The 17751-nt window shown below is 41.8% G+C and overlaps 1 protein-coding gene across 3 annotated transcripts in view; it reads left to right on the top strand.

The window, feature by feature from the left end:
• CCDC85A (coiled-coil domain containing 85A) overlaps positions 1-17429 on the top strand; it is a 99863-nt gene extending 82434 nt beyond the window's left edge. The window contains exons 4-5 of one of the 3 annotated variants that reach the window (XM_085308969.1): positions 7984-8103; positions 15411-17429. In XM_085308969.1, the coding sequence (XP_085165095.1) occupies positions 7984-8103; positions 15411-15500 (210 nt within the window). In that variant the 3' untranslated portion in view covers positions 15501-17429. The remainder of the gene's footprint in view (positions 1-7983; positions 8104-15410) is intronic. The other 2 variants (XM_085308965.1, XM_085308967.1) reach the window with 2 other exon arrangements.
• The last annotated feature ends 322 nt before the right edge of the window (positions 17430-17751 follow it).

The raw sequence follows: 17751 nt of genomic DNA, 5'->3' as shown, positions 1-17751 counted from the left end.
GTCAGTTAACTGAAGATGTTCCTCAGTTTTTTTTAGGGATACTATTTCAGGGCTGATGAGCTAAGCTGAAATGTTATGGGAATGTGGACATCTGTCATATAATGGCAATGAATGCATCTTAAAAAGATGTTCTTGGCAAGGCACCAATTTAAATAACTTCAATTTTTATTTATTTTATGGGAGGAGGGAGCAAGTGGCACAGATGGAGAGCCGTGAGATATTCCCCCCCTTCTAATTCTTAGTGTTTGTAATTTGGTTATACCTTTTGTGAAAGAGAGAGGGAATACCACCAGGACACTGCTTCCTAAACAAAGAAAAAGAATTGGTCACTGGGGCCAGAGGTCCACCAGAGAGCTCAAGGAACTGAGTTTCCAACTTCCAYGGCAATCCTGCGTCTGCTGGTCCCAGTGGAGTTAACCCAGCAGCCTGCTACTGCAGGGCTTGGCTAGCAAGTCAGCAAAAAGAATCCATAGGGTAATYTCTCATTTCCTCTCCATTTTCTGTGTTAGGCTGCTTCCTTTCAGTTTTACTATTTGCTGATGTAATATCTGGAGCAGAACCCACACAGGACCAGGTCTCCACTCTGTCAGCTGCTGCCTGGATGTATTTAGTATGAGGCAGGCCCTGCCCCAAACAGTTTAAGCTCTGTAGTCACAACAGGATGATTGAGAAGAAACACAAACAACAGGGAAACAGGCACCTAAAATGCATCTCTTGTATTAAGCTGTACCCATTCTCCAAAGCCTGCCCTGGTCSCGTAGCCAGTCTGCCGTTCCTTCTTCCACTTTCTCTGGGCCAGCTGGCAAGTCTCTAGTTTATATGGAAGGCCGGATGGCAAAACAGAGACTGTCTTTTAACCCTCTGCTTAGTGGGTCTTCAGTGCCGCAGAGAAAACCTGGAAATATCAACGTACAAGAATAAACCAGTGTGTGTATGGTATTATCATGCTTCAGCRTGTTACTGGCAGGAGTCACTACCTGTGCTTGGTGACAAACCAAGGTAGCGTCAAGCAAGCACCAGAAGTCAGATGTTCGTGCGAGTTTTGTGCAGAATGACATTGTGGGGTTAGATCACGGCAGGTTTTGGAAGCCAGGCTTGTGGTTAAACTTGGAGAGCCCTGGCGCCTGGATGGCAAAGCACTATGTAAACACAGGATTTTGCAGGAAGTACCTGTAGTGGCCAGATCCTTCCTTTCCTCTTCAGTGGGTGATCACAGAATTTTGCTTCGTYCCAGTGGATGTGATGTGAGGCCTCATCCCTTCCAGGTCTGCCTGCATGATGTCCTGAGCYTCACTGGGCCTGAGTTTGAAGATTACCCACATGCTGTCACTGGCTTCAAAGTCTTTTTGTGCCCAACTAAATGCACATCTTCCTCTAGAGGTTTAGGGTTTCTTCCCTCTCATGCCTGGCTTAGATCTTAAGACATGTCCTTGAGATCTGATGCAGGCATCCATCTCTGAGCTGGCCATGTATGAACCAGCATTGGTCCCTAAGCCGYGAGATAGCTTTAACGCAGGACTGAATGTGAGCAATTCTGTTGTCACTCGTGTGAGTGTTTCTGTTTCGTAGTTCTTCTCCCAGCTTCCCTTTACTAATCTCTTCATTCTTTTGCATCTCCTTTTATTGTCTCTCACATCTGCTATTGCTTCAAGCACTTCTGTTTTTTGCATTCGTTGTGGCCTTTTCCAGTTGTGGTATGTTTAAGTCTGAAATGGCAGGCATGACCCTTGGGCACACACTAATTTATTTTCAAGCACTTCCATCTAACACTCTCCATTTCCATTTGCTTTCTTCTATTGCATTTTCATGTTTTATTTCATCCTACATTTCCAAATCTTTCAAAAAACTTTYGCTGAGATTTTCCTCTTGCTGTTTCCCTCTGCATGACCTGATTTTAGTTACAATTCTGATCAGAAGATGTGAACTGTTTGGTTAAACAGTATTTCACCCACTTTTGTGAAATCTGTGCCATTCACAATCTAATCTTATTTTGTCTCCTTCTTTCCATAGCATGTAGAAGAATAGAGAAGAATTCTTCAACCAGAATGTAATTAAACTCATTGAACAAGCCCATATTACTTAATCATGCCATCAAATATTTGCTGAAAGTAAATGAGCTGCATCCACCAACCGGCTCTTTCGAATCATCTTATCCTCAGTTCATAGTAATAGGTCATTAATGTAGTGACATCAGTTTAAAACAGCTGAGGTTCTGACCAGATTCTTTGTCTCAAGGTGTCTTAAGTATAAAATTTCCACCTTGGTTTGTATGGGCTTGACCATATGGCAAGAACTTAYTTGCTTGCCATTACTAAGACACAAAAACCAAGAAACACCTATAGAAAAGGAGTTTCCAGTTTAGAGGGAAGAACTTTTTTTTTTTCTTCCAGAGTAATTTCCAAATCTCTTGAGTTAATTTTTACTCAGAATTTTCCACTAGAGGCCACTGAATCTGCCAAATTTTAAATTGTGTTGATTTCTATAAATATGTCCTGTAAGATTCTGAGATGCTAGACCCCAAGCCTTTTTCTCTTACAGGTTTATTAGTCAGCAAAAGAGGTTTATGAAGAGCCTGCTGAAAATGGCTGCTGCTGAAGGTGTCTAGCCAGCAGTAGTTTGGATCATGCAGAAAGACTATRCATTTAATACGCCACGAAGATAGGTGGATTTAGGCAGAAATGTGGAGAACTACCAGTTTCTACGGAGGTCTCTGAGTACAKGAATTATGACGAATAACAGCAGCATTTTTAAGCTATTTATTTTAATTGACAGGAATGTTCCCTAAAAAAAATTGTTGCTGATCTGCTTGGTGTATGATTTATCCAGCAGAGCAACACACTGCAGTTTATTGCTTTCTGTTTTCCCTTTCTCCTGCCTATTTGAAACACACTGACGAATACAGCCTGTGTTTTCTTCAGAGCTAACGGTGAAACTGAGGGCTGAGGAAATAATAAAAAGGGTTTGAAAATCATGTAGTGATTGAACTGGCATGGCAGCTGGAAGCAGGAAGAATACATTTCCCTAGTAAACCACTTGCCTCTGGGATAAAAGCTTCCTGAAGAACAAGGTCTTTTGCATTTGCTGAGGTAGAACTTCCTATGGTAAGTGAACAGTGCAGTGCCTAGTGGATAGGAAAATTGTGTTTTCTCTGAAGCATGCTCTGGAGTTGACTGCAGCTGTCCTTGGGGCGGTGATGTGCTGTGTGTCTTTTGCTTCTTGCCTATTCCTGCATGTCATGGGGAGAGTGCTAGCTAGTCAGGCAGTAAGTGGCAAGCTTCCCTTGAAGGAAGCTTGCAGGTAGACTGAACGTARTTTGAGTTATGCAGTGTGTTTTGCACTACAGCAGTTTTCATTCATGACTGTCCTTGTCATCTGTACGGACAGAAAAAAACAATGTTTTCTTCTGGCTCAAGAAACCAAAGGCTCGTGATTAGTTTCCTCCATCAAGGAGAATCCTGTTCTRCAGAGAGGTTTTTGTTCTGTTGGGGAACAGCGCACAGTGCTGTGTTTGCCTCGGGCACCGTGGGGGACTGGCCTGAGTATCCCGAACATTTTGCAGCCAATGAGAGGGAGATACTAAATTTCCATCTGTCGCTTTCTTTATTAAGTGGTATTTCGGGCTTGAGGCAAGCTTCCTGGGCTTTCTATTCACTGAGGAGTTGCTATTGGCGTTAGATATTTTGTGGATTTACTTACAATAGAAAAATGGATCTGCACATTTACGATTGCACTTCTCTCAGTTATCTTTGTGGCAAAATATACAGGGAATATTATGTGTATTTTACCTCCTTCAGTCAATATGCTTGCTACAGCTATATAATTTAGCTGCAGTATGTGTTTGACTCAGAGGAACCAATCTGCAAACCATGCTGTAGCTTGGGTGAATGGGCTAGGCARGGACAATAAGGAAGTCTGATGGTGTAGGATGAAGGAAAAAGTCCATTCTTYCTCTCAAATTGACCATGTGCAGTACCATTTACTCAAAATGGCTTAAAATCAGTGCTGATTTCAGCACTGCTATATGGAGCCATGACTTTATCCCTTCTGTTTGATTTATTTCCATGTCCACAGCCTGATTGCTGTATAATAAGTGAAAAGACCTGTCCTAGACATGTGGACACGTGGGATGCCTGTTTTGAGTGGCTGAATACAAATGCACTGGGTTGCATAAAGAAAAAGAGAAAGAGAACAGGGAATTCTCYTCCCTTCCTCATGTTCCTGCACAGGATGTGGTTATAATCTATCCACCTTCGTCTGTCCAGTGGTAGAAAAGGGACTCAGTAGAGAAAAAGCAGGTCATGTTTTGGTGGAAGGATAAGCATTGCCATAGTAGCAGCTGCCAAGCAGCTGCTCTGATAGTAGGTCTGAAAAGTGCACTTTTCTAGTCTCTTCAGGTATCTTATTTGCAGATATCAGTGCTTTGGGAAAATGTCTTTTCCTTTAATTTAAGTTTGTTGCATCAGAAGTTTGTCATGGAGTCAGTAGGACTGAAATATCTTCAGGCTCACAGGGCTTGCTGAAGAAGAGCAGACCCATGTTCAGACTGGTCCAGTCCTCTGCCTCCTCCAGCAGCTGGAATAAGCTTCCTCCAGAGAAGGCGGAAACTGTACTGCAATTTGCAGAGTGGCCTAACCTGAGGTCTAAATTGGTCTCAAATGCGCTCAGGAGCAAATCTTCTCTCTTTCTTCCTGTGTAATTTGTAATTCTCTCAAATGACAGGTGCACCATGCAGAGAAGGATGGTGATGCAAAATTGTCCTAGATTTCCCTATTTAGTTCAGATTAAGCATCTTAAAATTCTGTAATGTTTTGAAACATAAGCTAATGKTTTTTTTGCCATAGTTTTAAGCTTAACTTGGCATACATTCAAGTATTTTTAAGCAGGATCAGATTTCTATAAGGTATCTCAAACTGTGTACACTCAAAATGAGGTTTCTTAGAATAGCCATTTACGCTGGGAAAGGAAGACTTATTCCAAAGTTCCCAAACACCATTACAGTCTCTTCCCAGTGTTGCTATGTGACATCAGCCCAGAGGCACCAGCTCGGGCACTGTCAACCTAATTCCTACCTAATTTTAGGTACGACGGTTAGGAGCACAATGTCTCCTGAAAAATCAGTAGAGAGAAGTTAACAAGTTTCATAACAAGTTTCTCATTCTCATGAAGGGCGACAGAAATGTGCTGCATATGGCACAGAAGTGGCTGTGGAAGAAAACTGCCTAGAGGAAGGCCTGAACTCTGACAACAGCACAATTGACAGGACTTTGGGATTTTCTCATATTCAGGAGGCTTTAGATGTGTCTGTACTAATTTTTTTGTGCCTTTTAATAGCACTGTTTGTATTATAATGTTTGAAACTGGCTAAAATCATTGCTGGCCCTGGAGTAGGAAAAGAAATAGAATATACTGACATAAAACCCAAGGCTGACTGAGGGAATTTGCTCTAAACCAGAATTGCTGCAATCTGCTTTATTACTCCTTTTCCTTCCTCTTTCATTTCCTTTTCCAAAGTGTAGCATTAAGTCTGCCCAGTGACTAGCAGGTGTATAAATCCTTCTCAAAGAAAAATAAGCCCTAAATCTCCCTCCATACATCACAGCAAATTGATAATAGTCGTTGCTGTGGAGAAGTGTGGGATGATACACTGCACACTGCCTTAAATGTATGCCAATATTACCAGCCTAGTTAGGAGACATATTACTGTCCACTACTGTGCTTACGTTCCTTGACACCCATTTCTTGACAGGATGGGGGCACTTGAAGACAAGTTTGTGTACCGAATGGGATTTAATATTCAGACTGAAGATATCTTTTCTGTGGGCTTAGCGTATGCAGCATTCTCATTTTTTGAATTGCTTTGAGGGGATTTTTTTTCAATGTGTGAGGTTCAGTCCTGCAATCTGGGTGCATATGTGGCTTAAGGAGCCTTGGGATCCGGTCTGACGTATTCAGTAATGACAGCGGTTCTTTATCCCGTGTGCTGTATGTCACCACGTACCCATYGGCTCTAGCACGATCAGTGCAGCTTCGCTTACGATGGATTGGGTGTATTTTGATGAAGTCATGCACAGCATGTAAAGTTGCTTTGGACTGGGGAGCATTTTAATTTAATGTTTTTCAGCCAGATTGGAGCTGTGAAATTCAGCTGCATGCCATCGCTCTGTGCCCTTTCTCTCTCACACTCACCTTCATTTTTTTCTATTGTTTGGACTATACACACCCCCAAAAACAGACTCCGTGGGGAAAATTAGTGCACATCAAGGCACTGATTCTGATCAGAGGATCTTCCCATTGTCATTATTCCACACATTCCAGCAGGAATTGCTGTGACGTTATTTTTAATGTTTCCTACGGCATTCCTAATCCTGTAGGAAAGGCACTTTTTCCTCTTTCACATTCTTTGAAAKGTTTGTTTTTTTTCTCCCCTACTTGTCTTATTTTTTAAACAAAATTCTGCATGAAGAATGATGGCGAAGGATCAAATTAAAAGAACATGTCAAGTTGAAAGCAACTCGGAAGTGTCTGCGCTGGCTGTCTCTGTCGGTGCAGCTATTACATTGCTTTTGTATGAATGCAGCAGGATATTTTTAGCCTTCCTCCAAAGTAGGCTGCTAGATTAGGTTACCTCAGCACTGCAGTCATGCCTTTTGCTCCTCGGTAGTCAGTCTAGGAAATGCTTTACATTGTACAAGTTCTGAGGTGAGTGAGCTGCAAGAGCTTGGATAGCTTTTGTTTATTTGACCATGTCGTGCAGAACTCTTCCAAGCGTTCACTGGGAGGGGGAAGCGCTTCTGGTTGTCGTTCTTTGGTATAAATTGCCGTCTCTCACGGCTAGAATGACAGTGGCGCTGGTGTCCTGTGTAAGTACACTATGAAATTAGGCCTGGCTTGGAGTGAATTCACACAAGAGGTGAGTGATAGGAAAAAGAGAGTAGAGATGAGTGCAGGAAAAAGAGGCACGGAGGGAGGACTTGTTCAACACCTCCCAACTGACCAGTGGCAGAATTAAGATCTGAATTAAGTCAACCACTGCAGACTCCCCACCCTGTTCCCTGACTTTCTAGATATTTTAGGCTGACTCATTCCCTCTGGGTTTGGTGGCTGGTGTGTCTGCAAGGCACAATGCAACGCTGCACAGAAAACCCTTTCAACCTTTCATATAAATTCAGTTGCTATGGTCTCACTTTGTCTTGCCTCTCCTTTCCTCCTCTCCCTTTCTCCTCGTGCTGCATCAGAGGCAAGTCTCAGCTGACGCGACTGCGAAAGGGGGGCAAATGCCCCTGTTCTGGGAACAGCCTGACCAGGGGAAGGGGTGCATCAGGGCCCCTGCTGCTCATGTCTTCTCCCTGCACCTTGCCTGGTGGCCTCCAGCTGTGCTTGCATTGCAAACCTTACCGGAGAGTTTAAAAATGKCCTGCACGTTTTATTGAAGAAAACAGCCCCAGAACTTACTGAGATAAAAYGAGATATTCTCCAAACCTTCTTCTGGAGTCAACATTGCCTCTCTGTGAGCCTCACAGCACCTTTGCCAGGCAGCATAGCTAAATGTTATTGCTATGTCCTGATTTTTCAGATAGACACCCTTGAGGCTCAAAGCGTTTGGGCTGACACGTCCGTGATGTCTCAGCAGCCTCCTGGGCAGAGCTGGCTCCTCACAGAGAGGCTGCTGCCGAGCGCCTTGCAGAGTGCGAGGCCAGTCACATAGCTGAGCCAGGGCCCTAGCAGCCCAGTCTGGTCTGTGCTTTAATGACTGCCAGATGTGTCTAGCTCTGCCAAGAAGCGTGAGTATCATTCGATTTCAGTAGTGCTAACAGTAGCGCTGAAGTTGCCTTATGTGGATTTTTGTCTCTGTGGCACAGAAAAAGCATGACTTTTGAGTGAAACATGCCGTCAGTGCTTGGGGTTTTTTTTTTAGAGATGACATCTGTTTTAATTAGTTACCAACCCTTTTCCTTATTAAATAGTTTTTAATTTTTTACGAAGGATCCCAATAGGATGCCAGCAGGGGCGAAAGGGAGTTACTGCTCTCCAAATGAGCCTCCTAGCGTCAGTGGACATGGCTCAACTTCTCAGCAGTCTGAATCAGTGGTAAATGCTCTTAAGGTAACTCTCCTCCAGTACAGTACATGCAGAATGTCATGTATGTTACTCAGCACATGTCTTACTGTCCTGAGGACATTCCTGTGCGTAGCCCTGGAATGTTACTGTCATGAACGGTACTGTTTTTTTCTGTTTGTCACTCATTGCATCTGTGGACTGTGTGTTCTCTGGGGCAGGGACCAGATGTTCACTATGACCGTGTGATGCCAACTGTAGCTTTTCTCACAATTGCACGTATTTTCTCTGAAGATGAGAAAGTTGWGTTTTTCTGTAGAAGAAAGTCTTTCTACTTCATTGAGATGCTTATTTGTTCTCCAGTGAAATATAGYGGATTGCTGTAACCCATACAGAGAGAGGTACCTTAATGCAAAGATAAAGCCRATATGCATAGTATATTCACAGAAGAAAAACCAGAATTTTGGTCTGAACATAATGCCTAATGACCCCAAGCTCACTGTGGAAATTTTTGGGAAAGCAAACATGATTTATTCTGAAGTTCAGGATCAGACTTCAAAGGTCGACATTGCACTGACAAACAGTAGCTGACACAAGCAGTCAGAGGRGCAACTTTTGCAACCGCTTACCTATAGGAACAGTGAAGCTGTTGTAATTAATAAAGCTAAAAAAGTTGTTACAAGATATCAATGGTATATTGGAGGATCTCAGTCAACACCTGATGGACTTTAAGTGTCCCACTAGTACTGTGTGCATTCACTGTGTCCATGCTCCTCTGGGAATAGTTAGAAGCTTATGGAAGCATGAGCAGAGAACAGATCCTCCATATTCCTGTCTCCAAATGTTGGCTCTAACATGATTATTTTCTGATGCATTGTGCAAGCCACTCTCTCCTATGCTTTACTCATTAACTAAACTGGTTTAAAATGCACTCTGTTACATGTCTCTCCACCTGTGGAGATATCATAGGGATGCACTGTCTGCTTGGAAGGCCTCGGTTGGCACTTCTTCCTCTGGGCAGAACTGAAAGGGACTTTTGTAGGTGTTTGCTCTGTGTTTGTGAGATTCTTGAGATGCACAGGGCACTGTAACAGCTCAGTGGTACAGCTGACCTGCCTAGACATCTGAGTTTGGTTGGCGGGTGAGTATCTTCCACATGGTGACATTGACTGGGTGACATTGAGTTCTCCTCCATGAAGCCTGAGGAAGTGGGTTTATGCAAGTGAAACTTGCAGGAATTACAGCAATCAGATCCCTTCTTGTAACATAAAACCAGGGGGCAGGGCTTCACTGCAGCCACCTTGCATCCGTTGTTCTGGCATACGACCTGTGTAAGCCACAGCAGCAGAGTGCATGCACCCTCTCCCTCTGCCCGTAATTGCAGGTGCCTTTGCTGAGGACCTCTCCTGACCCAGTCACCATTGACACCTGGCCACCTGTGAGCATGTTACTGTCATTGATTTCATATGGGAGAGGTGTAAWAAGCCAGCTTAGGAGTACATGTTTCAGCAGTGCTCATGATCCTGTGTGCATCTTCTATATATTTCACCTGCTGTTGCCTTGAAAATGAAAATAAGCCAAGTAATTTAATCAAGAGATCACCTATGTTTACCAAATAAGCCTTTTGTACTCTCTCAAAATACCTATTGGAAAAGACATTGTTAAATAGAACAGTTAGCAATATGCTTTTGACAGCCTGTAATAGCTGGTTAGTATAAGTGGATATTTGAACAATGGCAGAATACTCACCTTCGCTGCTGGAATGGATTAACAAGATGTACACAGAATTTAGTTCAATATGATGTGAAGTCATAGCTTCCAGTTTCCTAAGAGGTATTGCAGCAGGCAGAGAGATAAGTGATACTTATATTCTAAATGGAAAGTGAGCTGTCAGCAAAGACTGCCCAGCCTTCCTCTTCTTCAGCCGAAGAGAAGATCCTCCTSTTTCCCGGACTGAAATGTGATGAGTTGGATCCTGCCTTTCTGGTGAACGCAGAGCTCCGCTTTAGACTCCTTCACAGAATCAGATGCATGCAGAAGAACAGCCTGTGTGCAGAGCCCAAGTCGGAAGTAATACTTTTCTTTAGAAATTTGGCATTCTAGACTTCCTGCAAAGGAGGGAGATCCTCTGTTACAGAAACTCAGTGCAATTCCCTTATGCACAGCAAGAGGTCTAAAGAGCAGGCATGCATTGTAAAGAAACGAGAAGAGGTTCATTGCTAATAGTTGTGCTTTTTGCTGCCTAATAGCAAATAAAAAAAAAAATTGCAGGTGAATCTCACTGGTGAAGATGGGTGAAAGAGATACATGATGCAGTGAGTCTGATGCAGGCTCTTCCCTGTCCTGATCTGTCACACAGAGTGGCCAAAAGAAGGAATTGATATGTGTGCCCCCCTGCCCCTGCCCCGTGCCTGGGACTTGGCACTGTTCCCCACTCTGCCGGTGGTGATGGGATTATTCCCTGTGCGAATGGGAAAAGATTAGGTCACCTGGGGGCAGAGAAGGAGCCATTTCATATTGCAGGACGTGGCTTCTTCCTTTCGCAAGGGAGCTGAACGTGACCAAACTGCATGTGTGCGCAGAGAGAGGGGCGTGCTCCACGTAGGCTTGCTCTGGGGACCAGAGTTTATGTTTGTGGGAAGATAGTAGTCATCTAGTCTGACTACCTGATAACTAAGGACAAAGACTCACCCAGGAGTCTTGTGTCTGGTTTGCCTACCCTAAGTTCAGTATAACCTACTGGAAACTCTACTGTGCCATCTGCAATTTAAAGTGAGATACATGTTAATCAGAAAAGGCCTGAGGCTCAGTATAGGAGCTGCTGCATAAAAGAAATGTTTTGKGTTACCCTGGAGGTCAGACAAGGAGATTTAATGATCCCACCTACCCTGAAATCTTAAGTACTGTAATCATCTGTCTCATTATCTTTAAAACCAAAGGTTCAATTACATACGCATGCCCTTACTCAGAAAAGACCTGTGAAAGGTTAAATATATTACTGTTCTTATTTGTGGTTGAAAAACAAATTCCATTTGTAAAATAAAATTTCCTTTTTTTTTAAAACATACCCTTGTCTTGGAAGCTCAGGAAAATATGAATCAGCAGGCTGTTAAAGACTCTCACCACTACCTTAGTGAGACAGAAAAGACTGTGGCTGAAGAAATGCACAGTGTAAGTTTAAGGTGTTTAATTCTGTATTCCGTATTGAGCCTGAAACCACCTGAAGATGCTATTTTGTTTAAAGGCTGACAGTCAATATCCCTTTGAATTATGGAAGTTAAAAGTCAGTTACTGTTTCCATAGTGCAATTACTGTTTTTCATTATGAACATTAAAATTTTAACATGCTGGTAAATGTTGATCAGAAAATTCCGTATGTGATGATATACATATCTGGGATAAAATACTGTGTGAACCAGCTAACTTGAATTTTATCCCTGATAAGAATAAAATTTGACAAGAATGGTAAAGTCTGGCAGTCTCAATTTCCCCATTTGTATAATAGCATTTACATATTTTCTTGCCTAAAGCATTGCTTTGCATTTTATGGATAAAAAGCAGTTTCGAACTAATAAATATTTAATAGCAATCCATAAAATTTACCAGGATTTAAGTAATGCCACTTCTAAAATGCTAATTTACTATATTTGACATTATCAATTCATATTTGTAAATCCCAAATAGATACTTGTCTTCTGCCTTATCTCTTTTTTCCTCCCCGATCATTCAAAGTTCTACCACTGCCATTGAAATGCTGCCTCTTCTTCTGACCTCTGTGATCTATGCCTGATTTGACTATTGCTATCTTATTGTACTTTTAAAATAATTGGTTATTTCTTTCCTGAGATTACTTTTTCTTAAATTGACTTAGTCTATATCAAAAGTACAGTGGATTTGTGATGAACTAACTATAATTTTTTTTTCTTTTGTATTTTCAGTGCGTTTTTGTTAGTTTTATGGCTCACTATTTTGCTCCAGCTTTATGTACAGCTGGTGGTTTTTTTACTATTTTTTTTTAACATGAAACATTTGCCATGAAACATTGTTTTGCCTTTGAAAAGGGCAGAATGATGACCAGTCTTGTTTTGGGGTTCTTTGATTTTGGTGCATAGTTCTGATCAGTACTGAAATGCAATTTGAATGTATAACTCATGTTGTATAACGAGTGGGGAAATCTGTCACATCTCTCCCAGGAAGTGCATATGATAATTATGCCACTTTGTCACCAACATATTTGGGAAGATTTTTGCTTTGTATTTATGTGCTCGCCTTGTCTTAGGAGAAGGCACCCAGAATGTATTAGCAGGTTTAGAGGTAGCTTTTCATGTATTGCTTAGTGTGGAGGTAATTTCCAAGCACCAGAACTCTTGGAATCAGTGTAGAGATGTGTTGTTCTTCATTATTTTTTTCAGATTACCAGTAAGTTYGGTGCACAGGGCTGCAGGAAATTCAGTTGGACGGGTAACCTGGTAGCCCAGGGGAAGATGGGATTTGCCAGATACGGCGTGTGGGACTGTTGGGGTTAGCTGGAGAAGGAGGGGTCAGGGAGCCCAGAGGTGTCGATGAGTATGTTATGACACAAATACGAAGTACCACAGTCCTCAGATGCGTCCGCAGCCTGCAGGTGATGCAGTTGCTCTTGTCTGCAGTTAGAGTGCAAATCTTTCCCCTGGCTTCCAGGGAAAATATTTCTCCATCCTTTCACCTCTGTGGGTTGGATAAAAGCTAGAAATGAATCTTCGTGACTGTACCACGACCTCATAGCTACCCTTTATTCAATCAAAGCTTCCCATGAAATCTTGAGTGAAGTCTTTGGTACTGGGCWTTTTACTCTATCAGAACTATTTACAACACATTCAGGACTGCTTTAAGTTTTACGTTTTCTCTTGAGTGCTTGTAAACATAAAGCAATTCCATTAGCATCAGTTGTGACTTATCAGTGTTGAACTAGTGAATTGAGAAGAAAACAATCCTTTATATACAAACAAAAAATGTATATGTGATGCATAGGGCCAAATAAATGTATGCTCAGAAGGCAGCAATATGTGCAGCTATCATGACTATGCAAAGAACTGTACATCTGCTGGCTCAAAAGGAAAGTTTAGTAACCAGCCTGCAGATATTTAGTCCCTATCAGCCTGTATTTCTGAAAAGGGGACAAATGAAGTAACTATGATGCCTTGGAGACCCACCTCTCCACTGCGATGTATGCATAAACASAGGCAGTTGCTGATCAAAGTTACTRTCCCTCCAGGTGGCTGTGATTCATGCCTTGAGTTTATCATGTTATTTAATGTTGAAAGCATCACTGTCTGCTGGTTGTTACACCCTAGGACTGCCACTGATCTGGAAATCAGAGCTCTCAGAAACGTCGAACGTTGCAATTCTCGTAGACAAAATAGGAGCTGCGGAGTGGGCTGACGCTGGGGCTGCAGGCACTGCCTGTGCACCGCACACCCTTCTCCGCTGAAGGACCTGATCCAGTGACACACGTAATGGTGCTGCAACTGGGTTTTACCTCAGTTTCCCACCCACAGAAATGGGATAAATATTCTTTTTCACCTCCACCGTGTCAGCTCTGTTTCAGATGCAAGCTTTTCAGGGCTGTCTTCTTGGATGTGTTTGTGCCTTCTCGTCAACCAGCGGTCATTTGTTCGGCTGGAAATAAGGGTCTTTTCAAAGTGTCACTTTTCAGTTGATTACAGTGTCAGCATTAACTGCTAGGTGAACATCTAGTAATGACCGACCAGAAAAATTGTCGAAAGGTGTATCTGTACAATGTGCCTTTTCACAAAAGCTGTCTAAGAGGCCTTACTTTTTGATAATGGTAAATTAATAACGTCAGCAACAAAACGTCGGAAAGAAACACTGATGTCATCAAATCTAGCCTTCCACCATTTGTGATGACTCAGGCAGAGTTGATTCAGGAGGTTTCACTGAATAAACATTTTTCATACATTTGCTACTTCACAGTATTTCATAATGTTCTACAGCAAAYGGCTAAAACACAAGCATATTTTTATTGTTGTGCTTTCTGGTATTGCCTTGATGATAACTTCTCAGGAGCTGTTTAGTTATTCACTCACCTTTTTGCCTTCAAATTACAGGTGATTTCAGGGTGCAAGATTTTGGTCATATAGAATTTTTGCAGGGRATCAATTTTGGGTTAGGCCCATCCAGTGGCCCTGAAGACAGYTCCTTTCAAAGCTTTGCACTTGAATTTGTCCAGCCTTCGTTAATAAGACTATAGTCCTATTCCTTCCAGTCTTGGGGTGTTTCTGTTCTCCACACTTCCCATATTTGCCTACTTTAGGCAGCAGCAAAATACAAGTAGTAAATAAGAACAACGGAAAACAGTTTCAGCCTTTCTCCCGAGTTGTGCCACTGTTGCTTCAGAGACTGAGTGGTTTAGTAGTAGTTATTCCTTAACTGACTGCTTGTTGATTATTATTAAGTAGAAGGAATCTGAAATTCTAATCCTTAGTAGAGTGGCGATCTGTGAATTTGTTTCTGGTGGCTCGTAGAAGAGAGGCCTTGGTAATATGACACAGGCAACTGATTCTCCCGTTTCTAAATGGCCAATCTTTTTATAAGCCATTAGTAGACACTTTCCTAGATTCTTTTTGCTAGTATTATTTTCTATGCCTTGAATTCTGTACTTGTGACATAGGTGTTTTGCAATCATGGATAGGAATAGATATGAGAATGAGGAAAGAAATCTTTTTAGTATACGGTCCACGTTACAAAAAAAGTTTGAGAACTTTTACCAAATTGCATATGGCTCTGGTTCCACGCAGCACACAAGCATATATAGAACAGTAACTATATGCACAATTCTACTGATAGTAAGGGTCAATAAAAGARATGAAAACAAATACTTCTAGCGCTTTACTTGATTTTAAGAGAACAAGTAAGTTCCTAGAAATGTACAGATTTGCTGTATGCCTTTAACATTAAAAATGTTTATGCTTCTCTGGACTGAGCTGTGCACTTCTGAAATTAATTATCCAAAATATAAGGCTTGGGAAATATTTGAACAAAGGATTTCAGTTGAGGCCTGCAAATGTCCTCAGTTGTGTATCTCAAGCATAAAATATCCTAGTGATGCATGTGCTAGTTCATTTGTCTCCATTTTTAATCATTTTTACTTAGAAGCATGTGCTTTCTGTGTTCAAAAGGAATGTTTTATCCATTGAGAAATATTCTGTTTTCCTGTTTTGTGTCCCTGCCTCTCTGTCCGTACCTGTGCTGCATGGTATGTGTAACAAACACGTGGTATTTCCGTATGCATGTATATATGGGTACAAATGCATCTTAACTAGTGATAATGATATCTCTTTATATCTCTGCCTTTAGGTTGTGTGGAGGAAACTTGGAGATGCTGCAGGGTCGTGCCCTGGGATTAGACAACATTTGTCAGGAAATCAGTATAAAGGACCTATGTAAAAGGACCTGAGCAAGTGCTCTCTCTGAGGAGAACGAGTTTGACCTGCTGCTGAGAGATAAGAAAGAGTGACTGTATCCACAGTGACTTTCCGTCTGACAACGGGTTGTCTGTATGCGCTACACAGGACTTCGTTGGAAACCAGGAGAGATTCTGCACAGAGATCTTCCAGACGCGTTCTGTTTTCAGTGTCCCTGGTACACTGCTGTTTCAGCATACTGACTAGTGAAACGCTGCCAAGGCATTGCCATTTAAACCCATCACATTTAGAAGCGTCAAGATATTCCYGTCCCTACCTAATAGATGACTGGGATTCTGCAGGAGTTGCATGAAATAAATTATTATTTTGAATAGTTACAGGGAATCTCTGGTAAGTCCATTAGATTTAACTGAAGTTTCTCACTAGACTGGAAAGACATCGATAAACTGTGCCTTTGGTCTCCACAGTTTTGAGAAAGTCACTTACTTAGTTACTCACTCTTCATGCTATAAAGTATCAGTTAATGGTGCTTTGGCAATTTCCAGCTGAATTTTTTGTTTTGTCAGAGAATACTTGCGTTTTGAGGTGCTAAAGACCATAAAGTCTCCTAACCAGCCAGTAGTGTAGCAGAACTACAGTACTTGTAGTAAAACATSATTTCTTTCTAAATGAAAGTGAAATTAGCTTTCTTTTTGATTCACTTTGATGCAAATCTTCTGAAGACATGTATGAGGTTCACAACCCTTTAATGAACAGAATACTTAGGTACCACTATGAGAGGTCACAAATCAGAATTTCCATCAGAGTTTTTTCTGAAAGTATTTTCCAATTGCCGGGATGCTAATTTCTGGTGTTTAATTTAGAGACATGCTGTTTTATTTAACAAGAGTCTGTAAGAATCTAAAGGATTGCACTGCATTATGAAAAAAAGCTTTTCTTGCTACTGTAGCATTCTTACAAAGAAAAAGGTTTTATTTACTCAGAGCATGTCTTTCATTATTATAAGACAGAAGGCTCTTGTTCAGATTGCCTGAGATTTGACCAGAAGGTGCCCTAGACATGCTTAGTTTATTTTTTTTCCTATGTGTATAATATTAGTTGTGTGTATTGAATTGCAATGATAGATATTTTGTGTATATCTAAAAGCAATGATAGTTTCTTGTATGAATGTGCAACAGGCTTGTGACTGAATGCTGTTAGTTAACTTTTTACCATAGCTAAGCATCAACAAATTAAATAAAAATAAAAAATAGGAATGCAACAATTCCCAGGTTTCTGGTTTGTTCTTGGTTACTAAGATTTGAGCCAAAGTTAGTATCCTCTGTTTTCTCTGAGCTTGTAACATGCCGTATTAGTGGACTATTTGTAGTGGAATGTCGCTCGGTTGCTGTACTTTTGTTATATAATAATATGATGTARGATCTGATGTCTTCATAAAAACACAAAGTGTTAATTTGCAGCRGTAATTATGTTGGATTCTGTTGTTATTTTCACTTGGTACCATTTGACGTAASGCCTCTGGTCCGGCATTACGTTCTCAGGCGAAACTGCTCGCTCCTTCTCCTTGAGTTGGGAGCGCAGAGTCTGGCYGCCTATTTTCACACACTGCACTCAGAAAATTTCTTATATATAACCCCCTAAACAGCTGTCTGTTATCTTTACATGTTATTTTCTCCCATACATACTGTTTGCATAGTTAAACTTCAATTGTTGTATTCCTATATATCTATATCTATATCTATATATAAACGTATGAAAGAAATGTAGAACATGTGCTTGTGCCTGCAGTGCATACGTGCAGGGGCTAATCTGAGGGACACTGGTCTTTTGACACTACACTTGTGTAAATTTTGATACTGTATTAAAACTATTTTTTTACAGTTCTGCATACAATTGGGTATCAAGTATCTGTGCTCATCCTGGTAACGGTAATAAATTACAGAATCTCCAAGTTGTTTGCTTTCCTTTCATGGCAGAGGTCTGCAGGTACTTGGGGTCAAAGCTGGTTTGCTTTGGAGGAGCAAGCTGACGTTTCTCCTGCCTGGCTGGAGCTCAGTGCTGGCGAACAGGCACGGAGCATCTCCTCTCTCCTGGTGCCCCCCGCTTCTTTCTCCCCAGAGCCGGGGCTTGAGGACGCTGGCCGCTCGGGGGCATGGCCGGTGCGYGCCGGCGGGCAGCCGTCCCCGTGCTGGTGTCCCCCGGCCTCGCGGGGACCAGCCCGGCGAGGATGTTGGCTGTGATAACAGGGCGTATTTGGAGGACTCCTGGTTGAA

Source organism: Rhea americana, unplaced genomic scaffold (genome assembly GCF_003343005.1).
Source record: "Rhea americana isolate MKP2758 unplaced genomic scaffold, rheAme1 scaffold_289, whole genome shotgun sequence".
Lineage (NCBI taxonomy): Eukaryota > Metazoa > Chordata > Aves > Rheiformes > Rheidae > Rhea > Rhea americana.
Note: the sequence above shows the minus strand (reverse complement) of the source record. Positions and strands in the feature narration are given on the sequence as shown.